General features: G+C 56.0%; 1 protein-coding gene across 1 annotated transcript in view; it reads left to right on the plus strand.

Moving 5' to 3' along the window:
• Nucleotides 1–17,665, plus strand: part of FRMPD3 (FERM and PDZ domain containing 3) — a 41,837-nt gene extending 24,172 nt beyond the window's left edge. The window contains 5 exon segments of the mRNA XM_068697069.1: nucleotides 556–735; nucleotides 7,659–7,803; nucleotides 11,415–11,968; nucleotides 11,970–12,234; nucleotides 12,698–17,665. Coding sequence (XP_068553170.1) covers nucleotides 556–735; nucleotides 7,659–7,803; nucleotides 11,415–11,968; nucleotides 11,970–12,234; nucleotides 12,698–15,555 — 4,002 coding nt within the window. The 3' untranslated portion in view covers nucleotides 15,556–17,665.
• The last annotated feature ends 1,911 nt before the right edge of the window (nucleotides 17,666–19,576 follow it).

Genomic DNA, 19,576 nt, shown 5'->3' on the forward strand with positions numbered 1-19,576 from the left:
CGGGCTAGGAGCTGAACCATGTATTCAACCATACGAGCCACAGACTCGAGCAGCAAAAAATATTCCTTTATTCTCTTCTGTGCCAGCCTGCCCAGCTCCTCTTCACCCCCAGGTCTGGCTCGGAGCACCCGCGCTGGGCAGACCAGGACAAGGAAGATCTCAATTTCCAGCCAAGGCTTCAGTCTTATCTAAAACGCATTCGCTCCCTCCTCTGCTTCCCTCCCTGTGCGGCGGTGTCAGATCAGGCAGATTTGTACCAACGCTCTCACTTTGCTGTAGTGACACCAGCAGGCCTGAATATTTCATGGGGACGGTCAGCTCGGGGCTGGAGACTTAAACAGCCTCGGCACGCCGTGCACGCTGCTGCCGGCTCTGCACAGAGGCTCGGGGAGGGGGCCTGGCACCAGCTTCACCTGCTGCTCCCCGCCAGCCACCTCTGCCCTCAGCTCTCAGCCATACCAGGAGCCGGCTGAGCTCCTGACATCGCTCCCTTGTCTGTGGATGCCTTTATTGACGTCTGTCCGTCTGTCTCCCTCCCTTTCTCCGTGCGGCCAGGACGAGAAGCAGCCGGCCACCACGCTGCTGGTGGGCCCCCGGCACGGCATCAGCCACGTCATCGACCTCAAGACCAACCTGACCACCGTGCTGTCCGAGTTCAGCAAGGTCAGCAAGATCCAGCTCTTCAGGGAGAACCAGGGGGTGGCCCGCGTGGAGACGAGCATCCTGGATGCCAAGGTAGGCACCCAGGGGACGGCACCGGGGCAGAGGTGGCTGGGGTGGGCGCAGGCACTGCCGGGCACCGGTGAGGTTTTGCCATTAGCACAAGGTGGAGCTCGCCAAGCCACGCAGGGTTGTTGGGACTGGAAATGCTGGGACCTTCGGTGGAGCTGAGCTCCTTCTCGGGCTGCCTCTGCGTTTCCAAATCTCCCGTGGGGTGCCTCAGCCTTTCTGCAGCCCTTGCCTTGCGGTCCCTATTTCAGCCTCAGCCCCACAGGTGTAGTGCAGGGGGATTTGTGTAGGATTCTCCTGCTGCCTCCTCTCCTGGCAGACTTTAGCACAGGGCCGGGAGGTCCCTGCCTGCTGGAGGAGCAGCTTTTTTCCACGTCCCCTCCATCCACCTCCTGGTTGCTTGAGAAAAGGCAGTCCTCCCGTGCAGCTTCCCGTGGGCACGCACGCACAGTGGCTTTATCTCCCTGAGAAACAGCAGACGGCTGCCTCCAGCCTCCAAAATCCCCCTGTGTTTCTGGAGAGGGGAGAGCATCCCGTGGGTGAGGCTCAGCAGCACCCCGGCAGGGCACAGGCTGCTGCTGGCTGACTGCATTTAACTGCTCTCCAAAGGGCTGGGCTTTGAAGGCAGGATGTCTGCTCCAAAACGAGCCGTGTGCTAATCCTACACAGGACAGGGATGGATGAGGCTGGCTAAGAAAAGCTGGCAACGAGACCATTACCTTGAAGCACTGATCTGCTTCCTGCAGCCGCTGTGCTGTGCAGAACGTGCCGCTGGCTAAAACACGGGGTGCCAAATAAATCCCTCCGGGATCTGCAGCCCGACAGGGGGCTGTGCTGTGAGCCATGTCCTACCCCTCTGGTGACGTCTGGTCAAATCCCCAAGCCCGTTGGGGCAGGGAGAGGCTGTGAGGGTCCCCAAGATGGGGTTGTACCGGGGGTGCCAGCCTGGGGGCACCTCCGAAGGCTGGGGCAGAGGCAAGGAAGCCCAAACCTGTGCTGTGCCTGCTGCAGCTGCTTGCTGGGTTGCTGTGGAAATGGCAGATGTTGAGTAATGGGTATGGGATTGGCTGGATTTCTGCGTGCCAGGTTTATTGCTGACGCTAAGGGTTAAAAAAGGGATGGGGATGGGGACGAGGAGCAGCCCTCAGCCACACAAACACCCTCGCCTGCCAGCAGTGAGCTGGGGAAGATTTCCAGGTAACAAGCGAGCCTGAGCAGATCACAAACCACTCGTGTTTAGTTCAGGAGGAAAAGAAGTGGTGGTTGTCTTATAAATTATTCACCGGGCAGTAATAGCTTTGTTTTGGAGCTTTTCCATCCCGGGCTTCAGCTGGTGTTTCAGACAGCCTGTTCTGGTACAAACCCCAGGCACAGCCTCTGCTTTGCTCTCTCGCTGCCACTGCGACAGTGGCAGAGGGGTTGGAGGGGACCAGGTGCCGGCAGGAGGCTGGGGCAGGGACCAAAAGCCCCGAGGTCTCTGCTGCTGGGTCCAGGAAGGGTTTTTGTTCTGACTTGAGCCTTGGTTCTGGAGCTCGGAGGCTTCCTGCGCTTCTCCCAGGTCCTGCGTTGGGACACGGTGGCAGCTGGGGACATCAGAGCCGCCCCCCGTACCCAGCTGCGTCCCTGCCCACGTGGCTCTGGCGGTTCCCGCAGATGCAGAGGTTGCGCTCTCACTGAAAACCCTTTTCAGATGAAGCATCCTTTTTCCTCTGCACAGCTACACGCCGCTAAGCTTTTCATTACGACAGAATTAATATTGGCAAGGAGCGTCTGAAACCCCCGAAAAGGGGCTGGCAGAGGAGCTCGGGGGCAGCCGATCCTCCCAGAGGAGCGCCCGCAGCGGGAAGCATCGGGTGCCTGCAGGGAGCAGCTGTCCGGGGCTGGCTGCCAGCCCACGCCGTTTAATCACGGGCACGAGGGTAATTGGCTCCGTGTATCCCAGCAGGACCTGCCGCCAGCCGGCAGTTTAGCCCAGATCGAGGCTGGGCACGGGAAAACAAAGGGGAAATTAATTCAGAAAGGTCCCCGGCTGCTGCCGCGCCTGGAATCTGGCTATCGATTGCAGCACCCCAGGGGCCCTGGGCACGCTTCCAGGCGGTGCCAGAGATAAAAGCACCGCGCGTGGCCAGCTGCAGCCTGCTCACCTTGCCCGGCCCCCTCTCTCCCCAGAAATAGGAGGTGCAGGGGGGTGCAGGGTGGGTGCCAGGGCAGGTGGTGGACGGGCGTTTGCTGGTGTGCGTGGATGGGGTGAAAGCCCCGGGGAGTGGCACCACGCTGGGCAGGCGAGGCCAGCATGGTGCAAGCAGTGATTGGAGCCGTCAGATCTCTTCCACAGCTCTAGATTGATGCCAGAAGCTGTTTCCTGGAGCCGAATTAATCGTATTAGTTTTCCTTGCGCTGAGCCTTTCCGAAACACCGTGAGAGCGAGATTTTCTTTGTCTCGGTGCTGTCTCCTGCACGGGGCGGGATTGATGCAGGGCACGCAGCAGCGCCAGCCCCAGGCACCCAGTGAGGGGCTGGGAGCCGGCCAGCAGCACGAGATGCAGGCAGCGTGCGGAGGGGACGACTTACCCAGCCGGCACAGCCAAATTTGATCCGTTTATTGAGAAGGAAAAAAGAACAGCCACACAGACCTCAGGCAGCCGGTGCCGCGGGGAGGAGCACAGCACAACGGTGCTGCGAGCTCGCGCACCCCGAGGGCTGGATTCAGCAAACGGGAGGTGCAGAGGGTGCCAAAAACAGCCCCCTGTTTTTCTGGAGCAGGGACATCATCCCGCAGAAGGGACAGCTGCTGAAATCCCAACGAACGAGAGCATCACTGCGAAACCTGCAGAGGTGCTGCAAACCAAGGCAGGAGCTGTATTGATCAGCAAAGGAGAAATAATGGCCCTAATCACAACAAGCCCGGTGTCGATAGAGCCGAGTTAATAATGCTTAGAGGGAGGGAAGGGAAGGTCGGGTGCACGTGAAAAATTGACTGCTGTCTTGTTAGGCCCCGGTGCCCGTATTATTAAATATAAACTTGGCAGAACACCTCAGGTAAGCCAGGGAACATAAATTATGGAAATTCATGTCCCAACTTCCTCCTGCGCGGCATGAAGGGAAGCAGCATAAGACCCAAAGCGCATGATAAAGAGAGGAGATTAAAAGGAAATACGCATAAACTTAAGGGTTAGAGCATGCATAGATCAGGTCATAAATTAATTTAAATATCAAGACTGCTAGCATCCTCTCACATAACCCTGGCCATAAAATTTCATCCAGATGTTCTTCTACAAAACCTTCACCTTTGTCTGAACAGCAGAATACCCTCCAGAAGGACATTGAGGTTTGATTTAAAGGCAGTGCATAAGAGAAAAAGCATTATATCCATAATGAGCTAATGCAAAACTCATCTCTCCTATCCAGTATAAATGTATTTTATTTTACTTTCCAGAGAGATTGGTTGCTAAGCAGGAAGCTTCAAGTGAAAGAATGCCCTTTGCTCATTAGGAGTAGAAAATCCAGAAAATCAGTATGAGTGGAAGATCAAAACATGAACAATTTCAGGCTGGTGTTGCGGATTTGGAGGCAGAAAGAGCTTTTTCTTTCATATTTGCTTCTTTTCACGTTGGCCTGTTGTAGGTCTGAGAAGAGCCCTTACCTGTACATCCCACTGTGCATCTGGTGGTTGTTTTTTTTAAAGTTATCCCGGTGAGTTTCTGTGTAAGGCTGGCTTTCATCCTCAGCACCACTGCCCTGCCACACATCTCCAGCCCCCGCGGGAGCAGACCCCAGGGGCTGCCGCAGCACAGACCTGCTGCGGGAAGGAGCAGGAGGAGGGCTGCCGGTGTGCAGGCGAAACATTCCAAAACTTTGTTGTCGTGCACGAATACCTGTGTTTTTTTTCTCTTTTTAGCACGTAATTCCTGGCAAGTCACGTCGCTTTGTCAGCAGTGGGACTGCTGAAGCCTGGTTCCCCTGCCTTCATTCAGCATCCCGGCAGCGCTCACCTTGCCTCTCGATTTCTGCTCCGTTTCAGCCCTCCCTGCACCAGGCACTGGTTTCCACCTGTCCTCAGCTCCCTCCCCTCTTCCCCGCGGTGTTGCCAGCCCCTGAGCAGCAGCTGGGACAGAGGCACTGCATTTTGCAGTTAGAAAACCTGTGAAAAGCCACGCGTGTTCAGCTTGCTGCCTTGCTGTCAGACCTCCTGGAGCTCAGCCAGGGAGATAAAACATCGCCGTGGGAGCAGGGACGTTGTGTGAGCCCCAGCCCCATGGAGCTGCCCACCAGTGTCCCCTCTCCCTCGCAGGTTTTCAAGGGGAAGGTCAATCCCGTTTGCCATGGGACGCTGGTATCCCAGTACAGCCCAAAGGCCAGAGTACAGTCCCGCATGGTTATTTCCTAGAGCAGCTCCCTGCAAAGCTGCCCCCAATTTACGATGTAAAAGCCTTAGCAACGTTAGCTGGAAATTTTTCAGGTAACTGTTCGGAGTGTAAATGTTTGCTTAGCTCGCTTGTGCCTGGCTGTCTCTGTAAGATCTCATTTTCCTTGCCTGCTTGGAACAGGGTGACCACGATTGCTGGAGCCTTAAAATAACGTCTCTGTTAGCTGCCGCTCATCACACCTCCTCGCTGTAGCCTGATTTCCAAAGGAAACAAGGCTTCTGCCATCGCCTCGCCTCTCTGCCTCTCCACCCCACAAGTGGTTCCCAGACCTGCTGGCCACTTCCAGTGCGCTTTGCCGCCGGGGCAGAAGTCCCAAAGGCAGCGGAGAGGCGAGGGTGGAAGGCTGCACGCTGGCACTGCCCAGCCGATGAGCGGCTTCCCTAATAGCAGTGTTTTAATGCCTGACAATTCCCGAGGAGCTCTCACACCACTCGCTTGGCATGGAGCGAGAGTAATCTTATCAGGGACCCCTCGCTAAGCTGCAGTGTTAATCAGCACTGAGATTTATCCCTTCCAGAGCAGCGTGCTACAATTAACTCCGGCATGCAAGGCGCTGATTGCTGGGGCCAGCCTGGAGGCTGGGCTTGCTCAGAGACCTGGCAGGGACCTCACAACATTTTGGCACGCTTTGTGTTTTATTTGTGGGCAAGAAATGCCGGTCAGGGCTGTTCTGCCATGGTCTGGTCTCCCTGCGGCCAGGCGGGCTGATCGCTGGGCTGCTGGTGGCCAGCAGGACCCAACAGCCTGTTCCTGGGTGATCAGGAGCATCCTGCAGCTCAAGGATCATTTTAATTACTCAGCAGTGAATAATCACCAGGCATTGCCGCTCTCACCTTGGTGTTTGCTTCCTTTCTTGTTGCTCGCACTCAAACCCTCGCTGCTGCATAACAGAGGGGGAAAAATGTGCAAATGTCTCTTTATTCAACAGATGGCTTGAAAAAAAAAAAAAAAGAAAAAAAAAAAAAGAAGGCTTAGCCCTTGTTTTAAAGATGCTTCATATGGCAGAGCTGGAACACATGGTTACCTTTCATCACTTCTGTCAAGCTCCAGGCTGGGCTAGGAGCTGGCACTCCCCTCCCCACCGCTGGATGCCTGCCTCCTGCGAGCTGCGTGGAGAGCCTCCTCCGTCCCTCCTCTCCTTCCTGATGCTTTCCCTCTGCTCCATGTCACCTCGAGTCTGTTCTCTGTGATGCAGAAAGCCTCTTAGCAGTGCTCATTTATGTGTCAGGTTATTTCTTGTCCTTGTGCCACGCCACAGCCGGGGAGGGAACTTTTTTGGGGCTGCCCAAGGAGGAAGCAGCCCCCGGCAGGGGCTGGGGTAGCTCAGGGCTGGTGGCCTCGCACCCAGGTTTATTGTGTTGGGTCAGGCAGAGCGTGACATGCTGCAAGGCCGGGTCTGCCTGTGCCAGGATGGGGCAGAGTTTGCTCAGTGACTGAGGAAAACAAGCATTGAGCAGAGCCCAGAGCCAACCAGCGGGTGCCGGGAATCTCCCGTGGTTAGAAAACAAGCAAATGAAAATGGCTTTAATGCTTCTCACACTGCGTGGGCTGAAGTGGTTTTAAAATGGGCTCGGTTGGCCCTGGATGTGGTAAACGAGTTGTGAGCCCTGGAGGGGCCGTGGCAGGAGCAGCAGGCACGGGGGCACTGGGAAGGGGACGAGTGCTCCGTCTGGAGGTGGCTGCCTCTTCCCCCAGGGCTGGGCACTCCTGGAGAACATCCACAGGGATGCAGGAGCCAGAGTTTGTGCTGCTGGGCTCGTCCTTTCCACGAGGAGCCTGAGGTGTGAAGCTGACAGCTCTCTAGGAGGATCAAGGCGTGGGGCAGTCCCCGTGCCTGTCGCTGGCCTGTGCGGTGAGCTTGTATGCGGTGCTCACTTCGTGGCTGTTTTCTTTCCTCTCTCTAAAGCAAAGCCCTTTTTTAGCGTGCGAATAAATGCTCTCCTAAAACAGAAGACGCCATCTGCTCCTAGGCACAAATTGAATTTTCCAAAGGGTTAGGTTTAAATAAGATCCATAGGCTCAGAGCAGTGGCTGAGGGGGCCCGTAATGGGTTTTCGCCCCTTCTGCAGCTCGCTGTAAGCAGATGCCTCGGTGTATGGGAGGGCGACGTGGTGCCTGCAGTGACACAGGGGCTCTGGCAGCTGGAGACTACACAGACTCCCCGAGCTCCCCAGGGCCTGGTGTTTAATCCTGGTGCTTGTAGGTAGGCGTAGAACACCGGGATGCTCACAAATTATCTGGACCCTGCGGGGAGCACACGGCGGCTTTCCCCTCTTTCATCTTCCTTAGAGGAGTCGGCAGGTGGGGAGTCACAGCTGCAGCGAGGCCCGGAGATCTGTCGGGTAATCTGCAGCAAGGACGTGCACGTGGCTCTTTCTACCTGTGTGGGAGCTAAATCTCCACCTAGCTCACCAGTTCCCCCAGTGTGAGCCCTTCGGAGCACTGGTCGGGCGCCAGGCGAGCTGCCTTGCCCTCACGCGCTGTGCCTCTCTTGCCTTCCAGCCGCTGGTGTTGCTGATGGAGTGGCCAGAAGCCACCAACTTCGCCTGCCTGATCGCAGGCTACTGCCGTCTCCTGGTGGACTCCAAGAAGATGATATTCTCCAGGCCCCCCAGCCAGCCCCCGCCGCCTCAGATTATCAAGGCAGGTACGGTTCAGCCTCTGCTTTCCCTGCGAGCCCCTTCCCAGCCACCTCCCTCCGCCTAGGGCCCTGCTGTGGTAGGAAGGGGGTGGTTCCTGTGGGATCTCCCCTCTGTCCTGTTCCCCTGCGGCACCCCTCTGAGCAGCAGAACGAGGCCTGGCTTTGCAGAAGCTCTCACTTAAACCTGCATGAGCTTCCAGACACAGTCCCTGCCTGTACATTGGCCATTTCTGCCAGCTCTGAAAGTGTGGCTACTGTGCTGATACCCTACATCAGGGGGCAATTTGGGTGTGTGGGCTTTCCAGGCGCCCTGCCTGCTGCAGGGAGCAGGGCGCTGCTCCAGGCACAGCAGCTAAGGACAGGTTGTGTCCCACCAGGCACTGATGCTCTGTTCCTCGAGGACAGATTTCGGCTGTCAGTCACCTTCAAAATGATCAGTTATCGTCGAGAGGGATTTCAGAGAGGAGCCAAGCCTGAGTTATGTGCCATTACTCCGTGCAGGGTGTGCATATTGAGTACGTTTGGGACAGGGAAATGGCAAGTACAGGCTCGGTGGCTGGAGGTGCTTCCTGCTGCACAGTGCGCGGAGGCCGGAGATGCTCGCCCTGCTTAGCCACGAGCTGTGAGGGGCCTTCAGTTTAGCTGGTGGGGTGCTAAAGCTGTCCCCTGGAGATGGGTGTAGTCAGAGGAGGTGCCAAGAGCTAGCAGGGCCCCTGGGGAAAGGACCTGGTGTCTCTGAGGTGTGAGGAGGGCACCCGGACACGGAGCTGGCAGCAGCGGGAGGACACGCTCGGCAGGAATCGGGAAGGCACCTCCAGCACCCTCAGCACGCCCAGGGAAAGACCTGGCAGGTGATGTTGCTGTGAGTATATGAGCATGGTTCCCTGTGCGTCTTCACCCACACATCTCACGGACAGCTGCCACTGTGCTCTCTGCTCTGCGTGTCCTGCATAAACCCAGCCCCGTTTGGTGTGAGTGAAGGGCGCCTCCAAACCGTGCGGTGTCATCAGAGCGCTCCCTCCCCTCACACTACGAGGCATGGCCTGAACCACAGCGTGTCGTAGCTCTTGCCCTTTTCTTGACAGTCACACGAAACCAGCGTCACTCTGCGTGGGGGCTGGAATGAGCATGAAGGGGAGTGACGGTGTGGTAGCACGGTGGTGGAGCACTGGATCCGTGCTCTCCATACTGAAGAGCTGGCCCCTCTCTGGGTGGCCTGCGCTGTCCTCAGGGGCACAGTAAAAACCTCTCTGGCCAGCAGAGTGAAGCAGACCCAGCACACTCAGCCCAGCTGCTCAGGCATCGTCCAGGAGGGGTGAATTTAATTCATGTTGAGAAAACAAAAGCTGCCCATAGTTGTGGTCGTGCCACGGCTGCAGGCTGAGCTGTCAGGAGCTGAGCAGATCACCAGGAGCTGGGGCTGCCGGTCGTTAGCACATCTCTGCAGGAACGATAAGAAAGCCCCACTGGGATGAATCAAGTTCCCCCAGCCTTTGACTTCCCAGGCTGCAGGCAGGCCGTGCCAGAATCTTAAACATGCCATCAAGCCCTGGCCTGCGCTTTCTGTCTAGAAGCGGAGTACATCCATCTGCCTGGAGGCCCATTAAACCCTGCTGCCGAGCTGCAGTCCTGTTTAGAAATGCACACTCCGTCCAGATGCTGTCAGTTAAGTCCCTCAAATCCCTCTCTCGGCGTTTCCCTCAGGAGCCGCACGCCAGACCCCTGCCACAGCTGCATGGACGATCGGCCTCCCTTGCCCCTTCCTCCCCCCACACCCCCATTAGCAGAGCAGCGCCCAGGTCGCTGTCCCAGCTCTTTGCCAGGACTTTCTCTTCCAGAGAAAGCAGCTGGATTACCCTTTTTATGGTTTTGGCTACATTCAGAAGCAGGCCCTGATTCGACATAGGCAGCCAACAAATGCCAGTGTTGGCGGAGGCTGGCGTACATGAGCTCTGGCCAGCTGCAGGTCTGCACGGATGATCCTTTTTCCTCTACCCTGGTCCGTGCAGCCCATTGCCGAAGGTGTCTTCCCAGCACTCGGTCACCCAGCTGGTGTTCCTGAGCACCAGTACGTCCATAAACGAGAGAGAGATTGTTTAGATTAGGTTTTTAGCATTGCAGGTGATGAACAGTATAATACAAACGTGTGTTTTGGGAGACAAATTGTCCAATTTGTTGAGCTAATGAATTTAATTAGGATTTATTTGATTTAATTTACACTTTGTAAGATGGAGCCTGCATCCCCCTGGCACCCGTTCTCAGCACAGCTGCACAATTCAGCCTGTAATGCAGACAGACACCCCTCTGGAGGGCCGGACCACTGGCCAGAAGCTCAGGCGATATTTCAGCTGCTTGCCTTGCTCAGGGAGTGCCAAGAGGAGGCTATCCCAGGGAAATGCTTAATAAGGAGCAGAGCATTAGCGCACCATGCTTAGCAGCCTTCTCTGGACTCGCTGAAGAAAAGGCTGAGTAAAACGGCTTGGTGTGGCCAACGTTATGCACAAATGGTGGCAGTCATTCCTTCTTGCCATGTCACTGCCGTTAAATGGCAGGCTGAGGCTGAAGCTCCTCGTACATGCGTGCAGCCGTGCTGCTCCCGTTACCCTCTGAGTCTCACCAGTAGCTTGCGAGGCAGCACCTGCGTGCCCAGGTTTGGGGACTGGCTGTGCTGGGCAGCCCTGCTCCTGCCTCCCAGCAAGGGATCTCGCTCCCGCTCTCTGTTGCTGCTGTGCAGCACCGAAACAAGATGTTTGCTTAGGTAGCCAGCCTGGATGGAGTCCAGCTGGGAGCAGAAAGCAAGCTGATGCAGTTAGGAAACAGACCTGTCAGGAAAGGTTAAAGGAATTTGCTGCGTCTAGTCTAAAACCGAGGTGGGGAGGGAGAGGGAGAGGGAGGAACAACATGATCTTGCTGGTGTCTAAAGGCTGTTGATAAAAGGGCAGCGACTGGTTGTGCTGCAGGTCCAGGCTGTTAATGATCTAATTCCTAGCCAAAAAAAAAAAAGAAGATGGGGAAAAAATAAAAAGTCAGAGTCAATGCTTATAAATGTCATAATATTTAACTGTATAAAATTTATATGATTGAGCTCTGTACCACGTAATCATTTTGGAGACAAGGGAGGCAGTGTGCTCAGTCAGCGCGCTGTGGGGCTGCTGCTGGCTGCAGCTGGGCTGCTCCCACACCCCAGGGAGCCACCCCACAGGCTCTTCTGGCCGCAGCCATCACATTGCCCCAGCATCACGTAAAGGCCTCACTAAACCGCTTCCAACAGCTCTTTGTGAGTGGGAATCCGTGCTTTAGTGATTCCGGAGAAAAGGCACGTTCGCTCCTTCGACCTGCACGGGCTCTCCTCGAGCTGCAGAGCAAGGAGCTCGCGGCAGGAGGCTGGGGGGCAACCCCAGGAGGCTTGGTGTGGTGTCCCTCAGGGCATGAGCCTTTCCTCAGCAAGGAGGCCAAGGCAGGTGCTGGGTGTTCAAAGCCTCCATCAGCGCCGTGTTTGTGCAGGGCTGAGGGCAGAGAGCACGTGGACGTTCCTGCAGGGCGGGCAGCGGCTTTCCCATCCTCTTCTCCCCTCTCCCCGGCGCTGCTCGTGACGCTGTGTTGTGCTTTTGGTTTAGATTACATCAACGCACACAACCTCCACCGGCCCGCGGGGCACACAGGGAAGAAGGAGAGCGGGTTCGTGGGTGGCCCTGCCGCCAGCCCCGCCGAGGGCCGGGCTCGAGCGGCCAGGGCCTCGGACTCGGAGCTCGTCAGCTTTTGCTACCTGCACATGCGAGAGCAGAGAAAGGAGAGGGAGAGCAGGACGGACATCAACGAAAACCTGATCTTTTTCGAGGAAACTCGCCCCAGGACCAAATCCGACCCCACCTCCAAGAGCTCCGGCCAAGGCTACGACGGGGCTGCCAACGAGCGTGACCCGGATGGCCTCGACCGAGAGCGGCACGCCAGCCGGGCCCGGGCGCACACCATCGACACCCACCCGCGGGGCGACGCCGCCCACTTCTACTGCGAGTCCTGCCAGGCCAAAATCAAGAGCCGGCTGGCCCTGCGCAAGGCGGGCAAGCCCGGCGGGGCCCGCGACAACATGGTGGACCTGATGTCTCTTCCCCCTCCCGGCAGCGATGAGGAAGAGGACGAGACGACGGCCCTGCTCCCCGCCATCGCCGCCCCCCCCCCCCGGCTTCCGTGACAACAGCTCGGACGAGGACGACCCCAAGCGCCGGGCGGCGGCCGCCCAGGGCCAGGAGCAGGGCCGGCACCTCTGCGGCATCCTCTACGACGAGATCCCCGTCACGCTGATAGACAGCGTGCAGACGCGGACGGTGCGGGACCATGCCCAAGAGCTGGACGATGCCCTGGTGTCCACCCTGCAGGCGCTGGAAGCCCTGGCTGCTTCAGAGGACTGTCCGCATCCCCCGCCGCAGCAGACAGCAGGTAGGGGAGCGGCCGTGCCTTTCTTTTTCCCCCGCAGCCTTTCTTCCCCTATGTGCATCCTCCCCTTTATTCTCCTCCTCCCATCCTTGGCTGGCTGCAGGACAGCCCTGAGGCCCCTCTCCCCGCCCTCGGTCGCCCTGCTCGCTGTGGCGGAGCAGCTCTTGCCATTTTTCCCTTCTTGCTCCAGAGAACTCCCTGCAGCCCTGCTCTCGCTGACACTGGAACCCTTCCCAGGTCCTCTTCCTGGGCCAAGAGCTGAATTGAGCTAGCAAGCCAGCTCGGTGCTGACAACCGATCTCTTAAATGTGTTAACTCTTAGCTGGGAGAAGAGTTACACATTTTCTGCAATGGGATGCTGTGTCCTGCCTTCCTAGGACCCTTCTGTTGTGCTGGGTTCCTCTTTCCTCCCCATAGAGATGTGGCACGAGCATGATTGTGGGGTTTTCTTTGTGTTCCTCCTTAGGTCTCATTGTCCTGGCCGCCATCACACCTGAGTCATCCTTGGATTCTGGCCACGAGACCAACTCATCAGAGCTGACTGACGTCTCGGAGATGGTCTCTGCTATGAAGCAGCATCAGAACGCAGCCTACTTCCTCGCTCAGCACATCAACAAAGAAAACCTCCTGGCCAGAAAGGACTTGCCTTTCCGAATCCAGAGCTGCTCTGCCCAGGCTGTTCTCACCACGCCATATGCCCTCAACCGCCAGGAGCCAAACTCGGCGTTGAAGCCAGCTTTCTCTCACCAAAGCCCCAACCTTACCAACTGCAAGAGCAAACAGGAGCAGCAGAACGCTGAGCGGAGCTACGGCTCGGCTGCCCAGCCGCTGCTGACCCCCCAGTTGAGTGAGCAGAACAGGGGGGCTCCAGCACCAGGCTCTGAATGCAAAGGCGCAGGCCACACGAAAGCTGCCTTTGAGGTATCTCTGCATGCCACAGCAGCCCCGAGCAGGGAGCAGGTGCAGGATCTACAAGAGAAGATGCCCAGAGAGGTCAAGCCGAGCCCCAAGCTCCTCCCAGATCAAAAGAGCGGCGTGACCACAGCCATCATTTCAGCTGCTCTGCAGCAAGTGGCAAATGCACAAGGCTTGGCTCCCCAGGCAGCAGCAGCCTCAAAAGAAGACAAGAACGTGAATGGGACCAGCAGCTGTGCATCAGCCAGCAACAAGCCCTTGAAACTTAAAGGAAGTCAACAAACTTCAGAGCCATTATGCAACTGCCAGCAGCAGCAGCAGCAACTCTCTCAGCAGCAACATAGTGAGGTTTCCTCAAGTCCTAAAGAAGCTCACAGCAGTAAGGCTGAAGCTTTCCACCTCACCTCAGCAGGTGAGGAAGTGATGCCCGGTAAGACTTTTGCCTCTAAAAGCTACCAGCAAAAAGTGAGTCGAGATGTCCCAGGAAAAGCAGCGTGTGGAGAAACAGGTCAGAAGGCAGGTGGGGAAACCATGAACCTCATTTTTCAGAAACACGCGGCTCCTTCAAACCAAGCAGAGAAAACGCAACAGGAAAGTTTAGCCAAAAGCTTAAAAGTCGAGAGTAGCAATCTGCACTCTCCGTCACCTCTTAGCACTTTCAGGAGCGCCAGCGAGGATTCCAAGGGGCCGATCCAGCTAGTGCCCAGGTCCGAGAGCCTGCAGATCAGCACCGTGCCTTCCAAAAAAGTAGAAAAGGTCCTGGAGGTGACCCAACCAGATATTGATGTCCCAGCTAAACCCAAAGCTCCCAAAGCTCCCTTCAGGTTCAGGAACCTGTTCTCTGCAACGTTTCCTACCCGGCTGAAGAAGGAGACGGACGAGCGGCAAGCCCAGCTGCAGAAAGTGAAGCAGTACGAGCTGGAGTTCCTGGAAGAGCTGCTCAAGCCAAAGAGCAAAGGGGACCTCCCACCACAGGAGTACCTACACCCTCCCGCTCCGGGACGCTGCAGCTGCCAGCTCAGGAGCAGTCCTGTCCAAAAAGTCCCCGGGATGTCCAGGGAGCAGAGGCGCAGCTGTGACTGCAAGCGGATCTGTAGGGGGGTGAGGCCACCCATGGTGATGCCAGAACTGGAGAGGCAAGGGAGGGATAAAGTTGCCGATGACCAGAAGCAGGCAGAAGCCATCAGGCTGACAAGCATGAGCAGCCCTTCCAAAGGCAAGCGGATACGATCGACGAGTTTAGAGTCCAGGGACTACCGGTCAGATCCCGAGAACAGCATGTCGTGTTTGACAACGTGTGCTTCCCGAGGAGAATGCATGGGTGCTCCACACTATAATAAGCTCTTGCGCCGCTACAGCGTTAGTGAATTGGATAAGACTGATAGGACGTCCCTGTCCTCTGACATCTACCAAAACATCTATCCGGCCAAGCAGAAAGGCCCTCAGAAAGAGCCTGAGCCCAGCATCCTTTGTCCCGTTTTGAAGAGCAAAATCCAGGAAGCCTCAGGAGCGGCCGATCCGTCCTATGTCCAAATAGCACAGGAGAAAAAGAACCAGAAAGGTTCGGCGGTGTTCTCTGTCCAGGAGGAGCTGTATCCCAGTCCCGCAGAGCTGCGGGATGAAGACATGGAGGATGAGAAGTGCTGCTCCATCCGGTACTGCTTCTACTACAGGAAATGTGATGTCGCAGACGATGGGAGCGAGAAAGATGAGCTGTCCTACTCCATCCCCATGCAGATACTGCCGGGAATGAAGCTGGACAATCAGATGGTCCCGGTCATGAGCAGGACCCTTCAGGTCCTCGATGCTACAGCCTGCAGCAGTCCCAATGACAGCCAAACCCAGGAGATAGATTTAAGGACCTCCACTTTTGAGGGGAGCCTGGCAAAGATCAACACCCTCCGAGGCCATGCTTACAGCTTGCCCAATGGCTTTCTGCAGGTGCAGCTGGACACCAACGAGCTCCTGACCATCCTGCGGCAGTGCGTGGTGAGCCCCGACGTGCGGGACTGCAAGCCCTACATCTCCCAGCTGGCCGAGTACAAGCAAGAGCTCGCCCTCAAGTTCAAGGAGTTCCGGGCGTCGTGCCGCCGGGTGGCAGCCGTTGACAAGAGCCCTATCCACATGCTCTCCGCCATCACGAGCAGCTTCCAGGTGCTAAGCAGCCTCATCGAGACGTTTGTGAGGCTGGTGTACGTCGTGCGCTCCGAGTCCCAGCGGCAAGAGCTGCTGGCCAAGGTGGAGGAGGTGGTGAGAAACTACACGTTCCTCCTGCGGGCTGCCGAGGAGTCCACGGCCAGGACGCTGAGCCACCAGCAGACAGTGGAGCAGCTCGCCCGCCAGTCGGCCACGGTGGCCACCGTCATGAGCACGCTCACGCGCTCCCTGAAGACGCTGATCAATAAGTAAACCAGCTCCCAAAGCCAGCAAGCCAGCGTGTGCCGGGCCGTGTCGGTGGTTCTCGCGTCGCCAGAGTCCAGCCAGGACGTGTGTCTGCAGGGAAAGCCCCCACCCGGTGGGGTTTGCAGCGGAAAGGACATCGTTTTATTTCTCTGCAGAAGGGATGGTTGTGGTGGTGGTGGTGTGGTGAAAGGTGAAGTCGTGCCCTGACGCAAGCTGCGCAGCCAGCTTGCCGGGGGTCTCAAGCAGCTGCTCTGCTCTCCCATGCTGGCTTGGCAGTGACTGGCTTGGCTGGGACGGAGGCACGGTCACCCCGTCCCCATGCTAGTCTGGTTCCGTGTGGTTCTGGGTCTCCCTCGTGCAAAGCCCTGACACCGTCTCCCTTTGCCACGGGGCGTGCTGGCCAGCAGCCAGCAGGAACTGAGGGGAGATCTCCCGGCTTCACTTGGGCAGGGGTCCAGCTGGAGCCAAACCAGTGTCTTGCCACGTAAACAGATCTTCTGCCTCCGGGGTCTTCCTGCCCCCCAAATGCAATGTTTGGAGCAGCAGAAGGCATCTCTGGGATGCAACACCCTGCTGCTGTGCTAGGGCTTGGGAAGCCCTAGCACGGGGAGGATGCAACGATCCTGGGGACAGGGCTCGGGCCCCCTCACGGGCTCTCCTCTCACAGCTCACGCAGCGATGCCTCTGTCCTGAGCACAGGTACTGCCTGCGTGTGGGAGCAGGGAGCCGTTCGCCGTCCCCTGCTGGGTGGCCACGGCCACGTTAGAAAGCCTGCAGAGACCCGGATTGACCTGTGACCACTGCAAGCCAGAAGCTGGGCTGGCAGCTAAGAGGAGGCCTCTTCCACGCCATTCTCCAGAGGTCAGGTCCACGCCTCAGAGGCTCAGCCCAAACCCTCTCCTGCTTCCGTTCACAGTGCCCGTAAGAGAGGAGCCCCAGCTCAGGTTGGTCTGAACCGAGGCTTCCTCCTGAGCCAGGCAGTGCTACTGCCGTCTGCCAAAGGAGCTGCCCTCCTTGCCAGGGGGCCGGGATCCTTTTTCTGTCTCCACTGGACTGACTGACTGCCATGAGAAGCGTTATTTCGTACGTGGTGGTTATTTATTTGGAGTTGGGTTAGTTTTTGGTTTGTTTTATTTTTTTTTTGTTTGGTTTGGTTTTGTTTGGTTGGTTGGTTTGTTGTTTTTTTTTTTTTTTTCCAGGTGAATGGTAAAACGATTCCTAATTGTTTTCCTCCACACCCCAAGGTTCCCGTTCCTCCTCCCAGTCTCGCTCCTAGACATCATCAATCAGACCGCCTTAACTGGTGCTTCAGCGCCCTCGCCTCCCTCCGAAGAGAAAATGCAAGGTTCCGCAAGGTTGCATTGCCCTGACAGTGCCACCCCCTGCACTTCACGCACACGGGGGGGACAGGGCTGCGGGGCTCCCCGCGCCTCCCCCCTGCTCCATCTCCAGCTGGAAGGGGAGATCACGGCGGGAGGGAGGGGGGTTGGCAGACCCCGCAAGCTTTGCCCCATCGCTGCCTGAGCGCGTGGGGCTGATCAGGGATCTCCGTGCGATCAATCACTTCCCATCACTATAATTATTTTATTTTATTTTTTTTATAAGTACGCACATTTGAAATCTCTTGTTCTTCCATAAGAGTTATGGAAACGCACAACGTGCTTTTAACACGCGCATCCTCTACTGAGTGCAATAACGTCCCCCCCGGCCCGCGGCTGTCCCGGACTTTGGCTGTTGCTGTCAGCAAGGCAGAGAGGATCCTGCTGTGTGGACAGAGCACCCTCCTGCCCCCTGCTTTCAAGAACCATGTAGCAAATATTCGGTGGAAGAGCCAATTCGGATTTCAGCCCATGGTGGGCAAAGCCTGTTGTAGTGCTGAAGGCCGACTGGGAGCTGTGTTTTTCTGTTCCCCGTGAATTATCTGTTATGAAACTCTGAGTTTCCTCAAGCTCCCTGTTATGCCTAGATCATTTCTCCATAAATCTCTCAGTCTAATACAGAGGAAAATTTTTTTATTGTCTGTATATAGTATATATAAAAATATATAAATTATATATATACACAAATTTATGTCTTGTTTTACAAACAAGAAAGATTAAATATATTAATCTTAATATCCAAACTAGCACTTTGTGTCTTTTTTTTTAAAAAAAAACTTGGAGATGTGGCTGTTCCTAGCCATATGAGCACTGCTCACAAGCAAACCCCTTATTTTTGTTGCTATAGAAATGCACGTGTCTCCACACAGGAAGGGTTAAGGGCTCTGCAACGTCACTGGACCGCAGAGCAGTGAAGTACCAGCCTCTGAAGGAAGCCACGAAGCAGCAGGTTTGAATCGAGCTGTTTCACTTGGCACGGTTTCATGCCATTAATTTGATTAATTCCCCTCCAGGAGGGGCATGCATCCAGCAGCACCGACCCCTCACCACCAGCTCTGGGCGCTGCGGTTGTGCTGGAGGAAGCAGGGTGCTGCCGCTGCCCCCAGGACACCCTCGTGCCCCTAAAGGACATGTTTTCAGCCCAGATTCAGCCTGGCATCTACTGCTCTGCCTGGGAAGAGGTGGCAGGGGGAAGTCCAAGCTGTGCAAACAGTTTCCTAGCTACAGGTGATGTTTCCAATACCCCGTTTCCTCTGGGGATGTGGTTCGCCTGGCACAATGAAACGCTCTGTGTTTATCAGGGAGGAAGGCGTTGATGTGTGCCCTCTGTATACCCCAAAGCCTCCAGGAGCTATAAAAGCCAAGTCTGATAAAGATCCGACATACAAAACATTAGGAACTGGGCCATTTTCTGTACGGGGGTTGAATGTGTTGTCTAAAGCAAAGATAGCAGCAGTCTCGGCTCACGCACTTTCTCTGTGCCTCCAGGCTGGTTATTTTAATCTGCATCACACCATTTCCCATGCTGAAATAACTAATGATGCTTGACACTGCCTGGGACAAAACACCTATTTATAAAGCTGGGCATGGCTCAAAAAACTGGGAAAGCCAAGAGGTTTTTTAACAACACGCAGAGCCCGAAAACGTTATTGACAGCAGGCACTTTAATCAACAATTTTGGAGCTGATGCTGAGTTCGCTTAGTACCATCTAGTGGGCAATCGGCCTCCCAGTGGAAGGGAATTAGCTCTTCACAACACAGTTATTATTTGTACAGCAGCGATGATAGGTGCTCCGGGGACGGGCAAATGTCCCCGTCTGAAGGGAGGAGCTATGCTCCTACAGACCCCAACACGATGAATCCCTGCCTTTATTACTGTGCGGATCTTTCCAGCATTGTCCCTGTGGCCTCACTGTGTTAGGCACTTGTAAAGGCTCCTGAAGGCAATGGTGCAGGTAACATTTTCTAGTTAATGGTTTTGAATCACAGATTTTTGAAAAATCTGTCTCAGTGACACAGCAGAGAGTTTTGTGTTTTTTTTTTTTGTTTTTTTTTTTTCCCAAATCTACTTCCCTTTTCACTCTCCAGCCAGTTTATCTGCCTGTTCTTACAGAGCAGCAGCACTTCTCCTGCAGTTACAGCGGGAGCAGTTTCCCAACGAGCCTTTATGGCTCCCCAGCTGCCACTAAGGCTGATCAGCCACACTGTGCGTGTGTGACCATCAGTGTAATTGCACCCACGTAACCTTCCTCCTTCTCTTAATCGTCTCTAATTTATTTCTACTCCCTTTGAGTCCTTACCAGGACAGTGGATTAAAAAAGGAACAAAAATTGGGCTCCTGCTGTTCCCTCTCATGCTCTCAGGGCTCCTGTCCCAAGGCAAGGGGTGAAGCTGCAGACCTCCAGCAGCATGTCCGAGATACATTTGGATGTAACGGGTTCTGTCTTTGGACTTTGCTGGTCACTCTCAGCTGGAGATGACCATCAGGTACCATGGTTCAGAGCACCCCACAGCCAAACCCTGCATCCATCGGGATTTCTCTCCCTCTCCAAAGTCACAGCTCCACAACAGGGACTGCAGCAGGCCTGGGTACAACAGTGGGGTGAGCTGAATAGCTGAGCCCCACAGCTGCTGTCATCACCCCTAGA

Source organism: Anas acuta, chromosome 13, assembly GCF_963932015.1.
Source record: "Anas acuta chromosome 13, bAnaAcu1.1, whole genome shotgun sequence".
NCBI classification, from domain to species: Eukaryota; Metazoa; Chordata; class Aves; order Anseriformes; family Anatidae; genus Anas; species Anas acuta.